General features: G+C 21.4%; 5 protein-coding genes across 5 annotated transcripts; 3 read left to right on the top strand and 2 right to left on the bottom strand. All coding sequences in view use genetic code 6, as the record gives it.

The window, feature by feature from the left end:
• Nucleotides 1-42: 42 nt before the first annotated feature.
• TTHERM_00372680 (transmembrane protein, putative) lies at nt 43-8,416 on the top strand (the record flags this gene model as incomplete). The annotated part of the gene is made up of 6 exons (XM_001009596.2): nt 43-1,444; nt 1,858-5,766; nt 5,982-7,478; nt 7,533-7,597; nt 7,659-7,779; nt 7,830-8,416. The coding sequence occupies 6 exons, from the start codon at nt 43-45 to the stop codon at nt 8,414-8,416; spliced, it is 7,581 nt and encodes a 2,526-aa protein (XP_001009596.2).
• Nucleotides 8,417-8,837: 421 nt separating this feature from the next.
• TTHERM_00372689 (glycoside hydrolase family 76 protein) lies at nt 8,838-10,462 on the top strand. The gene is made up of 2 exons (XM_001470683.2): nt 8,838-9,091; nt 9,144-10,462. Exons 1-2 carry the CDS (start codon nt 8,880-8,882, stop codon nt 10,240-10,242), a joined length of 1,311 nt encoding a protein of 436 aa, XP_001470733.1. The 5' UTR covers nt 8,838-8,879; the 3' UTR covers nt 10,243-10,462.
• A 266-nt stretch (nt 10,463-10,728) lies between these two features.
• TTHERM_00372688 (hypothetical protein) lies at nt 10,729-12,544 on the top strand. Its single transcript, XM_001470682.2, has 5 exons — nt 10,729-10,892; nt 10,947-11,041; nt 11,089-11,208; nt 11,272-12,125; nt 12,223-12,544. The coding sequence occupies exons 1-5, from the start codon at nt 10,832-10,834 to the stop codon at nt 12,398-12,400; spliced, it is 1,308 nt and encodes a 435-aa protein (XP_001470732.1). The 5' UTR covers nt 10,729-10,831; the 3' UTR covers nt 12,401-12,544.
• A 256-nt stretch (nt 12,545-12,800) lies between these two features.
• Nucleotides 12,801-16,411, bottom strand: TTHERM_00373700 (hypothetical protein; the record flags this gene model as incomplete). Its single annotated transcript, XM_001009599.2, has 6 exons — nt 12,801-13,665; nt 13,719-13,926; nt 13,982-14,572; nt 14,732-15,564; nt 15,800-16,311; nt 16,391-16,411. The coding sequence occupies 6 exons, from the start codon at nt 16,409-16,411 to the stop codon at nt 12,801-12,803; spliced, it is 3,030 nt and encodes a 1,009-aa protein (XP_001009599.2).
• A 1,690-nt stretch (nt 16,412-18,101) lies between these two features.
• On the bottom strand, nt 18,102-21,496 carry TTHERM_00373710 (hypothetical protein). The gene is made up of 6 exons (XM_001009600.2): nt 21,205-21,496; nt 20,681-20,877; nt 19,677-19,950; nt 19,233-19,312; nt 19,023-19,158; nt 18,102-18,898 (listed from the first exon to the last, which is right to left on the bottom strand). The coding sequence occupies exons 1-6, from the start codon at nt 21,349-21,351 to the stop codon at nt 18,539-18,541; spliced, it is 1,194 nt and encodes a 397-aa protein (XP_001009600.2). The 5' UTR covers nt 21,352-21,496; the 3' UTR covers nt 18,102-18,538.
• Between the last annotated feature and the right edge of the window lie 4,722 nt (nt 21,497-26,218).

The following is a 26,218-nucleotide window of genomic DNA, read 5'->3' as shown; positions in this document are numbered from 1 at the left end:
CCAAATGAAACTAAATACATATATTACTAAAGTAATAGTAACATGGTTAATTAATGCACATGGAATACTTAAGTTTGTATAACATGGAATAATATTGTTCAAAACGATGCTATATAAAATATTGCTCTTCTAATTAATAACAATTAGTATTAAATTTATGTAAGCTTTTAGAGCTCAGCAATATTCTGCTTAAACGATAGTCTGTAGTAAAATGACAAATTAAATTTATTAGATTTTATACCAAATTGGCCTAGAAATGCAAATAAATATTGCTCATAAATATAAGTTTACAACGAATAATAAATTTTATTTTGTTATATTTAAACTAGCAAATAATTCCTTTTTGAGATATATAAGATTCAGTCTCTTTTTTAAACATAAATTTTTGTTTTATTTGGGAATTATATTTAAGTTTTAAATCCTTAAATTCAGCAAATTAATAGCAGCAACTAAATTATTGCTTCTTTTGCTGCAATATTTTAAAAAGTTTAAAACTAAAATTACTAGTCTAATGTAATTGACTAAAGCGATGCTTTTGAAATTAAGAGAATTAATTTTGTTGATAATTAAATTCAATACAACTCTTATAATACTTAAATGTCATAGAGCTAGTTTAAAAATCTGTTTTATTTATATATTTAGAGTAAATAGATTTATTATTCTTCTAATGATAACGGAAAACTATTCTTTACTAATGCCAATTAAATAATTAGCTAAGAAATTTTACAGTAAAATAAAGGTGGATCTTTACCTATTAGCAATAATACATAACTAATTCACTCAGATCAAATGAATAAAATTATTACATTAGGGAATTAAGTAAATATTATTAATCTCAATAGCTTTTTTTTAGAAACTGTTATTCCAACTCAGTAAATATAGAATACTTACTTTAATAATTATTCTTTAGATGATCAGTCTAATACTAAAATTCTTATTGCTTATAGTGATACTTAAATGGCATTAGTTAACATAACTGATGAACAGATTACTGTATAGCAATTATTTTAAATAAACCAAATTAAAAAAATGTACGTATCGGTTAGTTAGCAGATAATTTATATATTAGAAAAAAAGCTTTGTAAAATATCGATTCCTATTATAAGTAATAACATTCAACCGATTGAGATTTACTCTAAATAGCTCGATGATTGTTTTTTAAACTCATAGATTTTCGTATGCTTTTTTAATGTTTATTTATATATTTTTACTTCAGAATAAATAAAATCGGGTCAATTAAATCCTATTGTTGTTATAACAAGCATGAGCAACATTTAATATGAAGTAGATTTGATAAATTAAGTAATATATTTGATAGGAAACAATATATTGAGATTTTTAGATTTCAAAGGATAAAAGCTAGCTTAAGATATACAAGGCATCATTAACTATGGTAATCTAAAATTTTATTATATCTCAGACTATCTGATTGTCTCTACTTCAAGTAATAAAAGTTTATTTTGATATTTTCAAATCCTTTTTAAAGATTTCCCATTTCTATAATAGAAATTTCAACTTTTTTTAAAGAATATTCATTAAAAATTAAATTTCAGTAAGATTCTTTCATTTGAATTACAATTAATTAGTTACCTTAATAACTTTTGACATTAATCCCTTAAATATTTTCAAAATACTCCTTAAAAAAAAATTTAAATTTTTCTAACAGCCCTTTTTTTTTAATAACTGCAAAGTTCAGAGTTAAATGTTTTATAGTACTATTTGATGGTTTATTCAAATTATTTTATGCAGCAAAAGTTATGAAAATATTTATTTAAAATAAAATAAACAAAAAAAACAACTTTTGATATTTTTAAAATTAATATAATAAATTAATTTATTTTATTTTAAATTTTTTAGAATCAATGAATATAATAAGTAGATTAACACTAACTCTAATGAATACAGTTTAATATTAAAACGTTTAGACAATCACAAGTATATTGTTTATTGAATCTTAATTATAAATTGCTGTAAGTTATATGGAGTCAACTAATGGGCAAATTTATTATTATAGCTTGGAATCTTTCTAAATTGTAGGATAAAGCTATTATTCTTATTCTAATAATAATAATTATTATGTTTCAGACGCATTTTATGATAGCTTAAATGACAGGTATTTCACAATTAATATGAATGGACTCTTAATTGAGTGGGATACAAGTAGCAAGATAATTAAACAGTTATATTAAATATAAGAATTATTTTAAAACACACCTCAGTAAGGAGATTTTATAAAAATGAAATTCTTAAAAATAATGAATAAAATTCTTGTCTACAATTAAAAAAGAATATTTTTTGTAGAATATAATAACTTAATTTAAAATTAGGTTGAAGGAATAAGTTTTTTCAAATATTTTTATTAGTGCTATTTAAACACTACTAATAACTAAATTTGTTATTTTGTAGATTCCAACAACAACTTTTACTCATATTAAAACTCTTAAAAGCAATATATAGGATAATTCAGTAATCAAGTGATGTAATTTCTTTGCTTAAACTCTTGCTAAACAGCTTTTATTATACAAAAGAGTTAGATACAGATTTTCTAAAACTACTTTAAGAGTTCAACTATTTAGCAAAATATTAATTTCTTTTAAGTAATTCCAACCGATTTAATATTATTTTAATTGAGAATTTAAGATATTTAAGGGACTTAGTATATTTACAACACTACAACTTAAAACTTTACAGCTGATTCTCTTATGTAAAATAAACAAGAAAGAGTAATTGTAAGTACTATTGCTAATTCGTATTTATATATGGGATGCTAGGATGGATAGGTTTACGGTTTAAATTCAAGCATAGTTTCTTCATTTTAAATATAAAATATTAACACAAAAGGTTAGATGATTAAAATTATAGCAATTTCATCTAAACAATTACTGATTATTCATAACACAGGATATGTAACTTTTATAATGTTGCCAGATTTGACTGAGCAAATTACAGACGTTAAAAATGTATTCAACTATTTATATAGTATAAATCCTATCGAATAAGTTAATATTGCTGAATGGGATAGCTTATACTAAAGAATATTTATTAACTAAATAGGTAAGTCTACTTTATTTATCTTAGAAAAAGAAGTACACTTAATGCTCACCAGTAGAAGTCTTCCTTCTTAATTTTAGAATAAATTGAGATTTAGCAAAAATTATATAATATTATATTCTCAGAATTAAATTAATATCTACAACAGAATAGACTTAATTTTATTTGATATAATAAGAAAATAAATTAATGTTTATAATATAATTGAAATAAACACTGTCTATTCAGATACGCAAGATGTTATTTTAGTATTTTACATAAATAGCATTGAAATTTATTACTTGAATTCTATTACCAAGTCAGCAGTACTTATAGCTTAAACACAGAATAACTTAAAATATCCATAATTGCTTAATTCATATATAAAATAGAATATTTTATATTTATCTTTCTTCTCGTAAAGCAATGTTTATGATTTATAAGCAGACATAAATTCATACAATGATAAATATTGCATAGGTATATTCAACTACAATAGTGATTTTTAGTCTGATAAAAATATTTTAAATTACTAGAATATAGCTCAACAATAAACTTAATCGTAAATTTAAATTAATTATTAAAATATCTAAATCAAATAGTAGACTTAAATTTATAATTTACTGCTGCCAAATTAAACTTTTAGATTCTATTCTTAATACTAGTTCAATGTGGCATTCTATCCTTAAAGTATTGCTAATAATTATCTAAATATTACTTAGTAGACCTTTGGTTAACAGTAATATCACTAAAATCCATAATTTTTCTCTAACTTTAGCTTATCTGACTTTAATTTACAATTCATTGAAGATTCTAGCTCAGTTTAATTTCCATAGAATGTCTAAAACGTATTTCTAAATAATATAACAATTTCTTAAAATAATAAGATAAGTGATAATAAATTCTATTTTAGCAACATGAACTCATTAATTATTAGCTTTTTAACTTTGGACTCACTTTAGTTTGATTAGAAAGTAGATAATAGTTTTTTTAACATATTTAATATTTCTACTGTGTCTATTTAAAATTTAATAATCAAAAATTGCTAAATTAGAAGCATTTATTCTATCTTTTCAATTTAACAAGTTAAAAACCTAAATATTGACACTGTAAATGTTGTTTAATCTTAAATTACAAGAATATTTTTTATAAGTTAGATATTTAACTCAACCCTTACTAACATATCTATAATAAATTGTTTTAAATTATTAACTCTATAAGGTTAGTTAAGATATTTCTTTGAAAAAGATAGAAGAAAATTAGAGGAAACAATAACTTAAGAAAATGAAATAACTTTAATACCAACAATATCTATTTCTACAATGCTTATATAAGGTTGTGTAAATATTTAACTTAAAAATATAGTTTTTTAAAATAATTAGAATTTATAGTTTTTGACTTACTAGAAACAGGTTGAGAATAATGACTTCGTGTAATATTAAAAGCAAAATTAAATTATTAATCTATACAACTTTACAATTACTAATAATACTTTCTCTTAGTAAGATACAAATAGATATAATTATATAATTTATATATCTACAGACACAGTAAAATTAGATACCATCCATTATTATTTAAATTAAGCAAACATTCAGCTGATAAATACAACTGATTTTTAAATGGTGAATAGTGTTTTTATCAGAAATTCATGTATTTCAGGCTGTGCTATATACTTATACAATACTAAAAATCAAATAAGTATAAAAACAAGTATTTTCTAAAATAACATAGCAAAAGCAAATGGGGGAGCAATCTTAGCAAATTACTTTAATTAAATTGAAATAGATAGAAATTCAGTAATAAGTGAGAACAAAGCCTTGATTGGAGGAGGTATGAGATTACTAAACGATTAATCAGGGAGCTAATTAAACTATTCTAATCTATTTATTCGTGTTGTTTTCAGTAATTAAGCCACTATTTTTGGAAATAATGTTGCAACTTACTTAACAGATATATTTGCCTTTAAAATTGAAACAGACAAAATTCATGAATAGTCTAAAATATCAATACAAAATTCACTTAATCTTCTAAAATCAATTGATTAAAATAATTAATAAATAGTAAAGGATAAATATATTTAAATTTTATAACTTCAGAGTGGAGGTAAATTCAGTTTTGGAATCTAATTAGTTGATAATGAAGGTGTTAAATGGAATTTTGATTAAATTAATTTTTTAAATAATTTATATCCTTCAGAAATTGTAACTGAAATCTAAAATTACTCATTTGAACTTATTTAAGGAGATTAAGCTGTGCTAATTAATGGAAGAGCATTAACAAATATAAATAGCTATAATTCTACAGAGCGAGCAATAGTATTTTCTTAAATAATAATTAGCTAGCATCCAAACGCTCACGCATAGCTATATTTTAAATATAATATAAATTAGCAAATTGGCTAATAGCTAATTTTAGTAGATATCAAGTTCAGATAATGTATCTAAGGTGAAATATATCAATAACTCCCATCTAATATTACTACTTGTTACGTCTGTCCTCAAGGAACTTATTCTTTATAAAAATTTGATGATCAATTTTTAGCTTCTCCACAAAATTGCTTACCTTGCCCACAAGGAGCTTTAGCTTGTGATTCAAATAAAATACAACTTTTAGATGGATTTTGGAAAAGCTAATCTGATATATCAGATAATATTCTTGAATGCAAAAATAAGCCCTTTGCTTGTAAGAGCTAAGACCCTAATTCTAAATATGGATGCATAGAAGGATATATAGGTATATTGCTAAAAATTATTTTTTTTTAATAATAAATGAATCAACCTCATATATTTTAGCTATTGTTGTTGAGCTATTTAACATTAAAATAAATCCAAATTATATTTTTTCCAAAACAAAAGATTAAAAATAGTTAACAAAAAATTTTGTATTAAAATATTTTAATAGTTTTTTCATTAAAATTCTAATAATTTACATAAAAAATAATTTAAAAGGGCCCCTTTGTGAAAGTTGTGATGTTGATGGTTTAGTCTGGTCATAAAATAAGAGTGTAGAAGATACAAATAGCTCGAACATATAAAATATATTTGTTCAAAGAAGATATAGAAGTGTTCCATAATTGAATTAATGCAGAGAATGTGGAAGCTTATAGTCAAATTTAATTTATTTTTTCGTATTATTGAGTTCTTTAATAGTAATTACCTATTTATTACTTCTCACGATCATCAAAACATTTACTCACTATTGTAAGGCAACTTATATCCGCTTGATGGAAATTCTTCCAGTGTCCTCCTCTTGTTTTAGAGACAATGTTCCTTTTCATATAAAAATTATACTTAATTTTCTATAAATAAGTGTGTTGGCAGTTAATTTGAATGAAAGTGTTGGAAATCGAATTAAAACTAGTATATCTATTGTTGGAGAAACAACTTCATAGCTCACATACTCTTTTTCTTGCATATATCCTTCTTAATGGAATAATAATGCTGGATATGCAGGCATTTTAGGTATTTAAAATACAGTTTTACCTTTTTTTTATATTGCTGCAGTTTACATGCTAATATAATTTATTAGCTTTATAGTTTATATACCATAAGCTAAAAATAAATCAAAGTACTTTTCATCTTATACTAACCCTCATGCTACCATCATTTCTATATAACTTTTACTATATTATTTATAACCAACTGCTGTACACTTTTTGCTAAGCTCTATGAGATGTAGGAATATATCTGGTACTGATTATATTAATTTCTATCCTGCTACACCTTGCAATGATGAAAAATTTCAAAAAATTTTTAATCTATTTTTCATTCCTTCTCTAATATTTTGGCTTGGGGCTCCACTTATTTTTTCTTTGTTTCTGGTAAAAAGAAGAAAATCACTTTAAAGTACAAGAACTGTGTTAAAGTATGGTTTTTTATATCTAGAGTATAAAAACTAATTTTACCTTTGGGAATTTGTTAGAATTTATATGAAAACAATAATTGTTATAATAAATGGATACTTTATCTATTCAGATTAATAGTCCTTATCAAAAATAATAATCACGATAATCTTAGTTATCTACATTTCTGCAAAACTCATTTATTAACCATTTTAAAACAAAAATCTTTCAAATTTTGACACGATTTCTAATTTCATGTTAGCACTAATAGTTTTCTTGCAGTATCTATATGAGGACTATGCTCAGAAATCATAAAATCTAAGCTAAGTAATAACTATCCTTTATTGTAGTTACATTATTTTAATGATCGCTATTGCCAGTTTATCAAAATTCTTTTTCTCTATCCATATGTTTAGCCACTTCTTACACTAAAAAGTTCTTTAAAAAATACTCCCTTTTAAGATATATAGATATATTTTCAAACACAGATAAATTATCAAGTTTAAAATTTGTTAGAAATGGATGTTGATACAAAGAAATATCAATTTTATAATAGCTACATAAGCAATGAATAATTTTTAAAATATTAACACTCTTGATAAAGGTAAAATTTATCGAATAATATGTTTTAAATATAATTTGTTTAACAAAATAATAGTAAATATATTCAATCTCAAAGCACGGTAATTTTTAGAAGATAACATCAAGGTTTTATATGACAATGTAAATTTAAAAATCTAAAATCATAAAATAAAATTCATAGCAATTTAAAAATTAATTTTAGGAATAAAACTAAAAAGCTTAAAAAGAAGCCACTGTTCTTCCAAAAAAAGGTGATGCTCTTGGTCTGAGCATAAGCATTTAAGAATCCGATTATCAAGTTAATTAATAAGCTTAAAATGCATGTAATTTATTGTTTAATATTTTAAATTTATTAAATTAATTTTATTGAAAGAATAATAAGATCATACTTTTGCAGTAGAAAAAATTATTGAAAAAAAAAGAGCTGAGTTCGAAATAGACTAGAAGTAAAACTTTGAATAATAGTCATACACCAATGACTAATATTAATTAAATTAGATGCCTGTAACATAAAATGTTTCAATCAATAACTCTTTTTTGAACAACTATACTCCTATTTCTAATAAAAACAAGCAATAGTTATCAAATTCGTCAATTTAAATATTTTAAGATTCTGTTAAAAATATTTAAGCAAATAATAAAAAGGATGATTAAAATAATCATACTCCCCTATTACCTTAATAGACACCTGAATAGGAAAACCTAAACTTTTCTTCTCATCCTAATATTATATCTCTGGATGAAATTAAAATTGCAATTGATAAAAATTAGAAAAATCCAAAAGGACAATAGAAACCAAATTTAAGAGTTAATAATGTTTAAGAAATTAACAGAGTTTCTTCATTCAATAATTCTAATTAAAGAATAAATTTCACATTACAAACAGAAAAAGATATTCATGATCGACATGATGATAAAACTAAAGTAAATGAAGAGGCTTCTCTAATCTAATTTGATTGAAAAGCTGACTTACTTAAATAAAATATTATTATTTAAAAATTACATTTTTTTAGCTTTTTAATATTATTTTGTGAAAAATATTTCTTATTTTTATTTTTATATTTTTTTGTTTTTGTTATAAAAATTTCATCCATTAATTAATAACTAAAATTTTTAATCATATTTATAAGCCAAAAATTTAAGAATTCATCTTTTATTATAATATTTAAAATCAAAATAATTAAATAACAAACAAATCGATTTTTAGCAAAATCTATTTTACAATCATTTAATAATTAAAAATTATATTTTAACATATAAGCATTTTTTAAATAAACAAATTAATATGATAAATTTACCACTATTAGGATTATTATGACATATCTATACAATTAATCAGAATATTAAACTTAGTGTTAGTTTTTTAAATTAACAATTAATTATAAAAGAATATTTTCATAAGCATTAAATCATTAAGTTAAAGATGACCAATTAGTTAAAGATAATTATTTTTAGTTTGTTATTCATCATCTCATCTGGTGAGATTATTAACAACTAGAGAGATTTTATGGTATCAACTCATTTATCTGATAGTATATTTTAGAATTACTATTGTGGTAATATTGATGGGTTTCCTCACTTTAAGTTGACTTATCATTCTCAATGCTTTTATGGAGCCAATCACACCATGGATAGGTATAAATTATTACTTATTATTTATTTAAATTAATTTTTTGTAATTTTATAGAGAGTTTTGGAATGATGGAACATCTCCCAGTACTTTCTTTTATCTATACAACTACCTAGATATGCTAAATTTAGAAATACCTCAAAATTTCTATTAAGATATTCTAAAATTAACATAGGATTGGAATTTGAAAAGAATGAGGGATATTCTTTTATGGGATAAATTAAAATTAGATGACCCTTATGGTGTAGGAATAGATGATAGACTCTGGTATGCTATTAGCTTTATGTAGGTTCAAAATATTATTGACAGGTAGAATAAGACAACTCAAGACTTTTTTGATCTTGCAAATGAGATATTTGGTTGGGTTGGAAAAGCTTTTGAAAATAACATTTGCGGTGGTGGAGTATTCTGGGACTGTGATAAAAATTACAAAAATGCAATAACTAATCATCTCTATATTGATTTAGGCACTTATTTGTTCGAATATACTTAAGATGTAAAATACATTCAAAAAGTTAAGACGATTGCTGATTGGGAAATAGGAGTTTCTGAAATGCTTGACACTAATGATTATCTTTTCATAGATGGTATTTATAATAATAAAAACTGCTCAAACAAAACCTACGATAAGTGGACATACAACTAAGGAGTATATATGAAAGGTTACCTAGCATTATCTGATTTTTACAATGATCCTAAGTATAAAGAAGTTGTCTTTAAATCTGTAGAAACAATTACTTAAAACAAAAACCATTTCAATCATAATCGCTTACAGTTTTATCCTTATTTAGCTGATAAACATTTTGTAATCCTTAAAGAGTATGAAAATAATGATTAAGGAGAAACTAGAGCAACTTTTAAAGGAATATACATGCGTTATCTTGGATCAGTTTATCTTTACACAATAAAGGATAGTTCATAGGAATCATAAAAAATTAAATAATATATTGAAAAGTATGTTACCGATAACTTTAATTATGTTTTCCCATTAGCTAATAAAAGAAACTCCTACCCATTTATTTGGAATCATTAAACTCCTAAAATATTGTAAGCTATTACTGCTGGAACTACAACTACTGTTTTAGATCTATTTACACTTTACGATTTTATTGTAGCTGTAAATAGCAATCAGTAATAGAACAAAATGCAGTAATGATTTCTTTTGAAACTGTTGGATAATTTAAGAATTAAAGGCCAATATACAATCAATAGATAATAACTAAAATTTATAATTTATTATATTAATTGAAAATATAAAAAATACGAATATAGTTTTAAAATATTTTTTTTTATAGCATTTCATTATAAAATAAATGATAACATTTTTGATAATTAATAATTTTAATTCAATTTATTAATATAAAAATATTCTCATAAAATTTTTAATTGTTTTCTTTCAAAATAATAATTTTATTATTTTTCCAAATAAAAAAAATATTTTAAAAAATAAATTTGTTTAAAATAATTTGAAAAGATTTTGAAGCTAATTTAAAAAATAATGTATCTTTTTAATAAGTTGAAATTTTATAAAAAATAAATCGAAAATAAAATATAGAAGTTAATAAAGTATCTTTGTTGTATCTTAACTTCTACTTTAAGATACAGTAAGATATCAAAAATTTTTTAATTTCAAAAAAAATCATTAAAATCCAATTAATTAAGCAAATAATTTATAAAAAATAATAACAAAATTTTTTTGCAAAAACAATAAAAATATTAAAATAGCTTATTTCATATTTGGCAACATGCATATCAGCAAAAGGGATCAGAGTTCTTTTACAAATCCAGAATTCTTTTATTTAAAAGGTTCAGTATTATTCATTCTTACTAATTTATGTATTTATGAATTTTAACAAATAGGAGTATTTGGGAAAAAGTTCTACTTTTTGAGCGAGACAGTGCTCTATGAATATCCTTCTGAAGTATATTTTAATGCACACTAAGATTAACCATCAGTATTAAATTTAATTTTCTTCACAAATAACACTATTTAATAATCTAGAATATATACAACTTAATTGAGTATACATTTTAGCCTGATTAAAAAGGGCTTTCAGTCTAACCTAAAGATCCTAAAAAGAGTGTTAGAGGAACATTAATGGAGACTCTTGAAATGTAGAATGTAAATAAATAAATAAAACAATTTAAAAGTATTTTAATTAAATAAATATAAATAAACAAAAAGGCTATAGATTGGATGAACTGTATAAATCATAATGTGAGAAGGAGAGATAACTATTACATAGATATCATTAGATAAAATAAAAAAATAATTTTCAATAATTACTAAAATTTAGAATATAATATGGAGAATATTATGGAATAAGATCTTAAGACTAATTAGAGTGCAAATCAAACTATTTAATTTGATTAGAAGATAAAGCAATTCAAAAAAATAGATTAAGCTTGGATGTCTAAAGTAGTTGATAAATTTATAAAAGGAATGGAAAGCAGCAATCATTTCAAAAAACATAGCGAAAATATTTAATTGATGAAGAAGTTGCTGTAGATGCAAAATAAAAATTACTTAGTAGAAAAAGACTAATAACTAATAAAAGAATTAGATTCTATTATTGACTTGTTTAATATCTAAATGATGGACTAATTTTATAAAAAAGAGCATATTAGGTCCTTAATCAAATCAAAAACATATTACAGCAACTATACTTTCATGCTTTATGAGTTTATTTCACAAATTTAAAAATTGATTATCTATGAGATGGAAAATAACAACATGAAATATACTCGAGATCTCTTATGCTCTTAAGAAAAACTTATCAGAAATTCTATCAATGATTTAGAATCAGTTGTGAAAACATTACTAGATGAATACAATTCATCTTATTCAGTAGCTCTCACAGAAGACATTAAACATGCTTTGATTAAGGTTTTTAAATTCTTTTAGAATGAAATCGACTGTTTCCTAACCTATATAAACTATTTTATTCAAGAAATTTTCAAAAGTGCTTACTAGCTAAATTAGGTCAACTACCTCCTTTAATCCCTTAACTACCAATAGCAGATACAATACATAGGACTGTAAAAATTTCTTTAGACATATGATACATTATCTATTAATTTTCTTATAAATATTTTAATGTTATAATTAATTTTTAAAATAATCTTAATCAAATAGAGGTCAAATTACCATAGAAATATTAGAGCTCTCAAAGAATTAAGACAAATTTGAAAGTGAAGAGAAATCAAAATCTGTTTTAAAAAAATTATGCAACAATTTACTTAGCTATCAACTTCAAATATAAGAAAAGTTGCATAATTTAATTTCAAATATCATGCCAAGTATTTTAGAATGAATGAATATAGAGAGATATATTTTATTAGAATTTATATAAAATTTTAAATTAATTCATTAAATTATATTAATATATGTCTTTGCATCTGCTTATACATTTTATCTTTTTTAAACACTTATATATATGATTTTTATTTGCTCATAATTTTAATAATCATTTAATTAAATTATGTATTTTAGAAGAAAAAGTGCTGAAAATAAATCTTAAATTAAAAACTAAAATAAAATACATTCATCATTTATCTTAAGATACTTTATTATAAAGAATTCTTCCAAATTAGATTAATCAAAATAAGAAAGAAAAATGATAATAGTTTACAACATAGATTTTTGAGAATCTTAAATTATATATTATTAATATAAAATTACTCTGTAGTTTGAATTATTTATTTAGAGTTTGATCAATTAATTTCATTTGATTCGAAAGTAATTGGGTTGTTTACCTGCATACTTAAATCTTCATTTGTTTTATTTTCAGGTGATTATAAATTTATATTGTACGTTTGAATTTCATTTCTTCCTAAGTAAAATTACTATTAGATGCCATTTTTATTTTCATTTTAAGAATTAAATAATACTTATTTTAGTTCTTAAATTTGTTTATCATTGTTTATGTTATACTCTACTGAATTTTCAATTATCAAGTTTATGTAGGTTTCTAATTCTGAAATTCTTTTCTCCAGAATTTGCTTTTCTTTCATTTAATTATCAAGCTCTTGGACCAAGACTTTTACTTTTTTATTTTACTTTTAAATTTACTATTTCTAGTCTTAATAAATTTAATTTTCACTCTCAAAGAAATTGTCCAGCTTGTTCAGGTAATTTATGCTTGTGTTTAGGGTTTCTTTTTAAATTTTAAGCTGTTTATTTTCTTCTATTAAATTGAAAATGGTCTTTTCATATTCCTCTTATTTCTTAACATAATAAATTTTTTCATGAATCATGCTCTCTTAGTGTAAGTTATCTATTTGCTCTAACTCTATTTTCATCATTTATACAAGAACTTGCTTTTATTCAAGCTCATCCTCCAACTCCTTTATTTTAGTTTCTTGAACAAGTAACTTTGATTCCTGTTATATAGCGACTGCCTTCAGCTAATTAATCTAAACTAAATTTTTATCTTTTAATTCAATCAACTACTTCATTTCTTCTTCTACCAAAGGAATTTTATCTTTGATTACTGAGAGTTCTAGTTCTGATGTTTGAGTTTACTCATGAAGCTATTGATATTAGATATCTATTTCGTTCTTTGAGAGCTTTATCTCACTTTTGATTAATAATAGTGTATTAATAGTATATAAAATTTATTATAAATTTACTCTAACTCTGCTGCTAATTTTTAATTTTCTTCAGATAGCTATTGATTTTACTCTACAAGTTGCTATCTATCATCGAAATTATTGCTTAACTTATTCTCAAGTGACATTATTTTTCTTTTGCATGTTCTTAGATCCTCTTATAGGTTATATTCTGATTACTTCAACTCTTTTACCTCTTAATTTAGTCTGATAACCTCTTGACCTTAGTCTATTTTTAAATGTTTCAATAAGAAATTAATAAAAAGTATTTAAAAACAAAATACTATTTCCATTATCACCAAGTATTTAAACTTGGCTTGTTAATTCTTCTATTTATTCTAGCTATTTTTTAATTTATTAGTTTTTATTTTCAATGCTTTAAATATTTTATTTTATTATTTATTCATATTCTTCCTTTTCAGTGTCCATTTGTTCATGCAAGTCCTTTATGTCCTACTTAAGATCATCAACCTTTGCTTTGGAATCTTTGAGTTGATTTGAAAATTCTTCTATCTCAGCTAATAGTTATTCTTATTTATTTTGTAAAACGTTAATTTAATTATCTTACTCTTCAATTTTTTATTCCATTTATTACTCTTTTTACTTAAATGATTCATTTATCTTATTTTGTTACTCCTTCAAATCAGCAATAAACACATTAAGATTATTAACATTCTTTTCAAGAGATTCAATTTTATTTTATCTTTAATTACTAAGCTCAGTTAATTCATGAATCTTAACAGTTTGTTGATTATTTTTTTTCTTTAATTCCACAATTTCATTTTCTAAGTTTTAAATCTTTTTATTTTACTCTTCTATTTTTTTTAAATTCCTCTCTTTTGTATTCTTAAGATCATCAATTGTTTTTTCTAAATCTGTAGTAATAAAAAATAATTAGCATATTTTAGATTTTTAAAATAAAAATAAACTATAAAAAAGAAAAATAAAGTAAAATTTTTTTAAAGAAATTAAATTTTCACTTAAAAATATTCAAAAAAGATATTTTTGATATTAAAAAATCAATTTTAAATGACCTGTTATAGTGATTTCAGTTGATTATTTAAGGATTCTGACATGAGCTAGTGTTGTTATCATATTGACTCTTGTTTCTTCGCTTTTTTTATTCATGATATCAACCTGTTCTTTGAATTCATCTGATATTTTTAAATGTTTATTCTTTAAAAATTAAATCATTTTTCCCATTTCTGTAAAAAACTTCATCTCTTATTTACTTCTAACTCTATATTTTTTGTTTTCAAGGAATTTTTCAATAAACACATCAAGTTCTGCACAATACTTTTTCATTTTTTCACTTAAGTTTTCACTTGTCATAGAAATATTAATTGTGTTTGCGTGAAAGTCATCAAGCAAAAAGCTTTGGTTATTATAAGAAGGTGACAAGTTATTATACATTTGATTTTCATCATCACATGATATTTTTCTTATTGGTTATTTTTCTACTTATTGCTATTTATCTTACTACATTTACTTCTTTAAAAGCTCTTACTAAGCTTTTTCAGATATTATTTAATCCAAAGCAGTATTTAGTTCGTTTGATATTTAATTATTTTTTAATTCTAATTCATTTATTTTATTTTTAAGAGAAAGATTCTCCTCTAAAGCATCTGAATACTGTTTTCTAAAATTATCTCCCATTTACATTTTTTCATTTTGTAATTCCTCAAAAGCCTTTCTTAGTTCATTTAGACTTTGTTATAATGATTAATTTCTTGCATTTTAAAGCATTAATTCATCTTTATATTATTTTATCTCAATCATATTCTGCTCAGTGTCAATCTCAAATATTCTTAGCCTAGCATTTGCATCTAAAGTTTATCTTTCTAAGCTGCTAATAATTTCATTTTATCTAATATAAAATTAATAAAATAATATAATTTTGATTTAAAATATTTTGAAAAAGCAAACTTCACAAGTGAATATATTAAATATAAATTATAAATTTAATTCTATTTTGAATAAATAATGCAAATTTCCTTTATTATTTCTCTAATATTAAGTTAAAATAAATTTGCCAATTTATTTGATGAAAAAATTATGTATCTAAATAGAACTATGTTTCAGTTAAATAATATCTATTGTACCTTTATAGCAGTGTATTTTTTTGTTCAACTTGTGTATATAAATCTGTGATAAGCTAATTCTTTTCTTCTGCAGAGAGCTAAATACATTCTCTTTATTTTAGTAAATCGACTTGCATTTGAAGTTCTTCAATCCTTCTTGCTTAACTTGTAACTATCTAAAAAGGACTTGACATTTGCTGTTATTAATTTCTACCATAAATACTCGACTCTAACTAACTCTTATCAAAAGAATTCATTTAATTTTTTTATGGCGATAAAGATTATCTAACTAATTAGGTTCTGTTTGGAGAAAAAGATTATTCAGATTATTTCATATATTTGCTTGGACTTTTGCCTGGACTAAATTATGAAATTGCTGATGAAATATCCCCTAATCTACTTCTAATATCCTTTTTTTAAGGAGATATTTCTTAATTATTTTTCTTAATTTCATAATAGTTTTAACTATTATATTGAGTTTCTGTTAAACCTTTCATAAATTGATTTCGTTCATAATCTGTTTCTTCTTGTACCTTTACAAATATGATGAATTATAATTAAGTTATTTAGCCTTCTACCTCAAATTCTAACTATAAAAAAATGAAATCTTACAGGATATAACTAATTAGACATTCTTTAAATTTTCTCAAAAGTAATAAATTTATAGGTTGCTTAAGCTTTATTTTTGTTTAACTTTTTAATTACTGATGAATTTTTATCTTATTATTCTTAATACTAATATTAATTAATTGATAATATTAAAATCAATTAATATTAAGAAGCTAAAAAAAAAAATGAAATACTTAATTTTTTATTGAAAGATTATGATTGATTGATTGTTTATTTTCAACTGAACATGTAAATTTATTCGTTGAATTTTATAAATTAATTCTTCACAGCAAATAAATTATCAAAAATATGTCTTTTTCTAAAAAAATAAAAGTAATATTCTATGTTGAATTACTGGTTACAAGCATTTATAATTATAAAATGTATAATACTTTATATATAAATTAGATAGAATTCTTATATATTATTGGTAATATGTATAGACGAGAGTGAAGTAGAAATTTTAATAAATAATTAAATTATAGATATTCTGTTTTAAAAAATTATTTTATGTTTATTAAAAATTAAACTATGTAATTGTATTTATTTATATTATATATAAAATTAAACTTTTAATTATAGGCTTTATCAATTTTTTTATTATTTTATAATTTATTATTAGTATCAAGATTCTATTTTAAAAATAAAAAAAGTAAAATAAAATTAATTTAAAAATGATATCTATATTTTATTAGTATTTAATAGGAAATTATAAAATGAATATAATAATGAGTTATTATATTTTAACAAAAGTACTTTAATTAAGTCTTAGATCTTTAAAATTCATATATACATTACTAACTAAAAGAAATATAAAATAAATGATTTAAAATAAAAAATTATTCAAATAAAAATTAAAATAAATATCAAAAATAAACGATTTAAAATAAAAAATTAGTAAAATAAATTAAAATAACCTGCTTAAAACAAAGAAGTGTATTAAATAATTAAAATAGAACATTATATGTTTGCACATTTTAATTAAATGAATTATTTTAAATTTAGATAATTAATATTACCTCTTTTATTAATTTGCAAGATGATTTATTTGTCTTTTTTTATAAATACACAAAGGTTTAATATAAAATCCAAGAATGTTTAGTTTTAAAAAATATTCTAAGAATCAATTTAAACTGTAAAGTAGATTATAGATCATTTAAGATTATCGATAATTAGCCTTTTTATATTTATCAGGTCTTTTAATTAATTTATTTATTTATAAATATTTGTTAATGAAAATAGAGTTTTTTGATTTTTTTTCTCAATTTTAATTTCATCTAAAAATTTTGAATAACAAAAATTGAATTTATTATTTTTTACTTTGTGTAAATTTTCTTTGCTATTAGTTAATTGATTCAAATTTGCAATCTAAGAATTATGTAAATCCTAATAAATTATGTTCAATAAAAATGTAATCAATATTAGTACAATTTTTGTATGATTTTTTCAGAAAATTATGACTAAAAATTTACTAATTTGGAATAAGGGGCTTTTTGCTTTTATGAAAAGTTATATAAAATTTTGAATGTCAGGATTTAAAGGGATAAGAATGTAAAAATTTTGTATTGCAATTAATTAACTTGGTAAATTATCAAAAGGAAAAAGAGTATTTTTAATTAATAAATAATAATCTTTTGCTCTTTAAAAAAATGTAAGGAAAAAAAAAAGCAAATAAATCTGATAATTGAGTAAGAAAGAATAATCAAAAATTATTTAAATGATAATTTAGAAGCAATTCAAAAGATGACAAGACATTTAATATAAAATATTATGTGTTTTGAGAAATAATAATATAGTAATATTGTTGCATGGGTTATTAATGAGATTTTAAAAGGATAGAATATAAAGGAGAAAATGATAGTAGAAGTTAAAGTATCAAAAGGCTTGGTATTTGGTAGAGTAATTGTTTCAAAAATTATTGATATTTTTATTCTTAATTGAGATTTAAATATTTGATTAAATCACTTTTTTTATCTGCAATTTATTTTGATTTTAGTTGTTTTATTATTTTATATATTTTAGATGAGAAATAGTTATTAAGTTTTAGTTTTTGGTAATATTTAAGTGGTAGTGAGTAAGTGCATATTTTATTTGAAGTTTAAACGGTAGGTAGGGAGAGAAGATTTGGAGAATTCAGTTTGAGTGATATGTTCAAAAGAGTTGTTTAAGAGAAGAGCTATCAATAGAGTTTCTTGTAGAACTTTCCATTATATGTTCATTTTCAAGAATTAAGAAAGTCTTTTGATTGTACTCATCATTAGGAGTTTATAGTTTGAATGAGTTTTATTATGTTTATATTGCTTTACGGTCGTTGTTCATTTTTTTCTTTCTTAATTATGGCTCATATGAGTGTATATTATTAGGTATTTCTGTACTGTTTTTTCTGCTAAGTAATCCCAAGGAAGTTAGAGAGGAGAAGCAGTTTTCTTTTAACTTCATACCTTCAAACACATAATAAATATCCTCTTGGCCACTATCGTATTAGAAAATTTGCATTTCAAGCTCGATTTCCTAAATTAAAAATAATGTTAATTAAATGTAACAAGTTTGAAGATTTATTTGCTAGTAAAATTTATTATTATTATAAAGCATGATAAAAAGAGTAATCATCTGTAATTTAGAAAAAAGATTTTACCTTGTTTTGTGAAGATAATATGTGTAAATCAAATTTTTCAGATTATTTTTTATTTGATAATCCACTATTCAAGTATTCAATTTCAGATTAAAGGAAGAAATCAATCAATTTCAAGTAGTTTGTGGTCTTTATGTTACTATTTTTAATTAATTAAAAATGTGAATAATATTTCAAAAGAATTAAAAAATAATTCAAAAAATATATTTTTACATTTAAGAAGACTGGAGAGATGTCACAGTCACTTGAGTCTGGAATTCGAGTGGATTTTGTTCAATAATATTAAATATCTCCTAATTAAATAATGAAATATTTTTAGATACAATATAAGCAAGAATAAATGTTGGTTATTGTAGCAATCGATTTTTTTACACTTAATAATCTTTTATAAATTGGTAATTGAATTGGATTTTTTAAAACCTTTTTGGTTTCTAAATGACTATCGGGGTGCAATCAAGTAAAAATGAAATTGGGTTTAGAGGGAGTTTATTTTATATTAAACAAAATAAAAAATATAAATTTAAAAATTCTTGATTAAATCAATCAAATACTTATCTATGGTAACAAAGAGATAATTAAAAGTGTAATAATTTAAAAAATAAAAATTCTTTGTAAATTTATATTTAGATTACTTTAAAATATAAAGTAACAAAATACCTTGTTTAAATGTACGGCGTGGAAATTCTTTTCTAGTGTTTGGGGGTTCTTCTTAAATTAGAGAATGATAGAAGGTTTATTTTTTATAAGCTCAAAGAGTGATGAAATGACAGGCTTATGAGATAAATTGGCTAATCCGAAACTACCTATTTGCTTTTATTCTCTGCATTATTTGATAACATTTTCATTTTGTCTCATTTCTTTGAGGATTTGAATTTTAGAGAGTATCTATTTCTAGATCATTGAGAGAGGCGAATTTAAATCTATTGATTCCCTTTTAGATTTATTTTACAATAATTATATTTAAATTAAAAGAATGTAAGTAATTCAAAAAGATTTTGAAATTGATGAGTTTATCTGTAACAAGAGTTTTCAAAATAATATTTTTTCTTTTCCAATTAAAATGATCTATTTCAGCTGCCCACCCATAAAACTAAATTTACTCTAAAATACTTAATTAAAATCCAGCTTCTATCAAGGGTATACATTTTTAACAATAAAATTAATGTAAAAAGCAAATTATCTTGATCAGTTGAGAAAATTTTAGAATTATTTATTTTTCTTTAAAATTTCATTTATTAAACCATAAGCTACTTTTGTTAAGGTGCTATAAATTATTAATGGTGTTGTATAAAAATTTTTTCATATTTATTGTGGTAAAATCCAATAAATACTAGAAGATAGCTTCCAAAGATTTATTATTAATAATTTAGCACATTTTTAAAATTATAATATTAACTAATTAAGTACTAGTGGTAAATTACGATCCACCCTTGAAAGTTAACTAAGTAATTTTTTCTATGATAAAATTATTGTTTCTCCAATGAAGAGAGCCTGAAAATATGAGATAAAATTCTCAAAGTATTTACAGGAAATAGTTTTATGAGTGTTCTATTAAGAAATTATAAATTTAGTTATAAAATAAATATTTTCATATTTAAAAATTGGATGGGATTTATATTGCTTGCTTAATAGTATTTATAATTTTATAATCAAATTATTACCTTAATTATTGGATTGAAGGGTAAAACTATGTATTTTTTGATTTGCTTGCAGAGGAATTTTGAAGGAATATTGAAACAATGTTGTTTTTGCTGAACTCGCTAAATTATACAGACTTACTAATGTTTAGAGCAGAAAAGAAACATTAATGATTATTTTCATTAGTATTAGAAAAAAGGAATTAGCTAATAATCAGATCCTTTATATTTCAATATAAAAAAATATTATTAAAGTTGAGAAAGATTTTATTTATATCATTTTCAAATAATCAAAGAATATTATTAATGAATTAATTAGCTACTTTTAGCGAAATAAGCTTAAATAAAGCTAAGTTTTTATTTTAACTTGACTCTTTAAGGTCAAGCTAATTTTTTTAAATGAAGAAATGTTAAAGTTTAAATTCACAAACTTTCAAAATGAAATATATATATAAGTGCTATTTTATCGAACTTGCGCGATAGTTGTGGGTTAATTCGATTAAGCATTCAAATTTATTAAGATAAATATAATTATAAATAAAGTCTACCATTCCAAAAGTAGGAAGATCAAAATTTAAGCTAGAGCAGCTACTCTGAAGGGTGTTTTAAGTATCTAGAGGAACGAGAAGAGCTTCCAAATTGTTTTTGTTATTCTTCTTGTTGGAATAAATGTCACGCAAAAGATTTCTAAGCATTTGAGAGATAGTTTTGTTAGCTAGAAGTATGATTTGTTGAGTGAATAATACTTTAAAAATATTATAGTTGTTTGTCTTTTTTCTTTTACAATATTATATTTATTTACTTGAATTTAACTTATTTAAAGTATTTATAAGCTTTTTTAATAGATTCTTCACTTAATTTAAATATAAATAATATTTAGGTTGAATAAGTGAAATAATGTTTGAAATTAATACATAAACCTATTCACTAGAGGATTAATTAGCACATATTTAATTGAAGTAAATTATATAAGGCTTACATATACCCTAATTTTATTTTTTTTTGATGCGCAATTATCTCATTTAACATTAAAATTTTGAAATTCGTTTACTTGTATTTCTGATAAATTATTTAATAATATATATTTATTTATTTACATTGCTTTTAATTCTATTTATTGAGAAATAAATAAATAAATTTTTATTTTAAAACTAAAACCTTTTATAAGACAAATTTTGTTTAAAATTATCCATTTAGAGTAATGAATAGTTTATAATAGGTAAATTTTAGATAAATTCATGCGAAGTAGTGAGTAAGATAATATCTGAAAAAGTTATAATACTTTCATAAATAGTTACTCACTTTATCAATTAACATTATTCCTTATTTGAAAATTATTAAATTCTCATGATGACGTAAAAAAAATTACAATCAAGTTAAGCATTGATTAGAAAGTCTTTAATGCTATTTATATATATATACAATTAATTTATTCCCAAAATTCCTAAAAAGTTAACCTTTTATTCTGTTAATTACCAATAAACATCAAACTAACTTCACGATATTATATCTAATAGAAACACTGTTACTCTCTGATTTTCTGAGCTTTACACAATCTAATAACATATACATCTTACATGCTATTTTACTTTAACTATGTCTTTTGAAAATTCCATTTCAAAATTTTTAAAAACCCACTCCTATTTGAAATATTAATTAAAATATTTATAAAGTATTTACTGCAGCTACTATTTACTTTCTAGTAAAACAAATACTGTCAAAAAGAATAAAAACAATTAAATAATGCAAATATAAAAAAACAGAATGGTAAAATCTCACAAAATAAAATATTTGTTTGAAAATATTTCAGAAATAAGTATTTTGTACGAAGCTTATTTCAATTTGGATATCATTTTTAATATTTTTTTCTAAATTGTATCAACATTTGTTAAAGGTGAGAACTAAAATTAATTATGAAGTAAAATATGTTGATTTCATAGATAGGTAATACTTTTAATAATACAAAGCGAATAATTTTTTTTTATAATATTAGTAATATGAAGCAATAATAGATAAAGTCTTTTAAGAAAAGAATTATGTGGAAATAAAACAAACAAACAAAAAAGAAAAGAAAAGAAAATAGATTATCCAAAGACACGAGATAGATTAGTGATTCTGTTTTATCTTTAAATTTACAATTAATTTGATGATTTATTGATTAGCAAAGTTTGAAATTTATTGAATATGATTATAGACTTGATTTTATTTTATTAAGAATATTTTTCTTCATAGTCCTTTTTTTGTTTACAGATTTAAAAGAAATAAAATCTGTAGTCTATAAAAAAGTGATAGAGTGCAATTAATTATTGATATATTTTATCAGGCACACTTTAACTTTATTATTTTCAAAAGGCAAAAAATTCATTACATTTTTTAATTAATTTTTGATTAAATCTTAGCAGTAAAAAACTTTGAATAAAAAATGTAATTGAAAGCTTGTATTATTTTTGGCCCTTCTTGCCTATTTACATATAAAGCTAATTTATAATTATCACTAGATGCTTTAATTATTTATACTTTGTTGTTTTATAAAAGATTTTTGTTACAAACTTTTCATACAAATTTTTTTTGTCAGCGTAATTCAACTGAACCAAAAAAATTGATTTAGTGGCCATAAAATAGCAAGCTGTATTGAAATCGAATAGAGACAAACAAGAAAAATTAACTAAAATAATATATTTGTTTTTAAAAGTGATTAAATTATAAAATTATCTATATCATAAGCAATTTTAGTAAGTTATTATACCTGATATATTGTAAAGGATTATATATACTTCTTTTGATTAAATTAATTTAGTCCATCAGAAATTCCAAATTCACGAACCTTCATCACTTCCATTAATTTTTATTTTAATTTTTCACCTAAGTTTATCAAATAGTGTCTTCTAAGATAAATTTCACCACTTTCATTAACAAAGTAAAAATATTGTTAAATAAAATTGGTTAATCCTAATTATTCTTTTAAATTTACATTCATAATATCACTCTTATCTCCATTTTGATAAAATAAAACATCAATAAAAAAGAATTTGATATATTTAAATACATTTCTAGTAAAGTATGCTTTATTTGACAAGCTTATTCAAATACTAGTTAATCTTATGAATTACATTTTTTTAAATGAACTCAAAAACTGAAATTAATATTTTTTATTTCTTTAAAAATGCAAGATATTTACAAATTAAATGAGTGAAGTTATTGTTTATAATGCTTTACTTTCTTAATAAAGCCTGAATTTCATTTACATTTATTCTAAACAAATTATGGTCTGATTAATTATACATAAAAAACACTGTAATCTATCCAAGTTAAAAATTATCTTGAAATGTAAAACTAAGCAAGTAGATTTTAATTTTTGAACTTAACTTTAATTTTTAACTGATATTAATAAAAATTAGTAACTCTAATTATAATTAAACAATGTAAGTTTTTTTTATTAATAGAAGACTTTTATTTTTTTATTTTTAACATTGATAGATATCTTTTTACAGAAATTATTTTAGAAATAATAAATTAGAAAAAGAATATAAAGTTTAATCTATTTTAAAAGTATCTAAATTATACTATCCCTCAAAGATATTAATTTTTTGTTTAAGTATTTTTTAAAAATAAATAATTACCTCGAATCGTTTATATTGTTTTATGTGACTAAATTTTATTCAAATTATTAAAATAAATGGTTTTAAATATTTGAAAATCTAGTTAGTGATTAATCTGAAATCCTTTTTATAATTATATTTCTACTAATGAGACTACAAATTATAAAAGAAAAAAATAAACTTCTTTAATATTTTTGTTCTTTTATAAATTGAAACACAAAAATTATAATCAATATCTATCTATATATAATATGAATTATAAAAACTTAATTCCAATCAATATTTTATATAAAATATACTAAAATGATTAAAAAAGAATATAAAAATTATTTATAAATAGTTAAATGTAATGTTATAATCAATTTTATACTAAAAAAGCTTATTAATTTTTGTTATTTGATTATTAAATTATTACATATTTTTAATGGATTACAACACTAAATTTACCAACTAAATAATTGTAGGGCTGGTTTGTATTTCATATATTTGTAAGCAAATTTTATTTCACCTAAATTTTTTATAAAAAAAAATCAAAATTCTTTTAGAATTTTCATTCTCCAAAGTGGGTATTTTAAGAAAATAAAAAAAATAATGTTTTTAAATTATATTTTATAAGTAAAACTTGTAAATTAATTGATAAATTTTCCAACTTTACTTACAAAATAAAAACGTTATAATTACTAACTTGAATTAGAAAGAATCAATACTATTTATTATATTTATAATTAATATTTTTATCTTCTAAGAATATATTTGAATAATAATTTATAAAATAAATATAAATTCATTATTCTTCTTCTTTTGTATTCAAAAGTTGTATTATATTCAAAAATTAAAATATACAAGTAACTAAATAAATAAACAAAATAATTATGAAGAAAATAAACAATACAAAAAGAATAAATATCTTATAAAAATAGTAAATATATTTTAACGGTGATTATAATAATAATAAGCAAATAAATTCATTAATTTAATTATAAACTACCTAATAAGAGTAATTTTAAAACTTAAAATAAGTTTTTTTATTTTATTAACACTTTTAGTTAAAAGCTAGATTTTAGATAAATCACAATGTTAAATAAATAAACTTTCTCATTATTTTTTATAAAAATATATTTAATAAAAAAATCATTAAAAATAATTCTCAATAAGATTGTAAAATTTTTTTCCTTTTATTATTAAATAAAATAAACATTTACTTTTCTTTTCTGTAATTAAATTTATAATAATATATGACAACAAATTGCTTTTAAATATTTAATTTAAATTATAATTTCTTATCCATAAATAATTTTAAGCCTTTATGATGCTATTTATATTTTCTATTAATTTATATTAATCAATTAAACTAATTATTCTCATAATAAGATAAATAGAAACATTTTATTTAATGACAATATTTCCGAAACTACTTAAAACATTACCAGAGTAGCTATTTAGCTGTTAGATAGATAATTTATTTACTTATTATAGTATAAAATAATCATAATTTATTCAATAATTAGATTTTTGATAACTGATATATTTTATATTTAATATTAATTTACATTTTTCTTAAATTGGAAACCTTTTTCTTCTACAAAAATTATTTTACTTTTTATTAATTTTAAGCAACATTTTAAAGTAGTTTTTTCATAACTAAAGTAAGAATAAAAATGGATTTTATATGAATGAAAAAATGGTAGATATAAATACAACAAACTAATTTACTTATTTTAAAATGTGAATAAGTGAAAGGCTAATTTTTATTTATTCAATTTACAATTTTCTTAGTTATTTGGTATTGATGATATTTTTAAATTAATAATATCCATAAAATTTAATTAGATTTTAAGATAAGCTTTTACTAATTTATTTTCTTACTAATAAAATGATTGATCACAATTTGGTTAATATGACATAAGTTTCAAAATAGCAAAAGTATATGGATGAAGAGAAATAAAGAAAATAAATATAAAAG

This window comes from Tetrahymena thermophila, assembly GCF_000189635.1.
Source record: "Tetrahymena thermophila SB210 genomic scaffold scf_8254777, whole genome shotgun sequence".
Lineage (NCBI taxonomy): Eukaryota > Ciliophora > Oligohymenophorea > Hymenostomatida > Tetrahymenidae > Tetrahymena > Tetrahymena thermophila.
The sequence above is the reverse complement of the archived record's forward strand: the minus strand, read 5'-3'. Positions and strand labels throughout refer to the sequence as shown.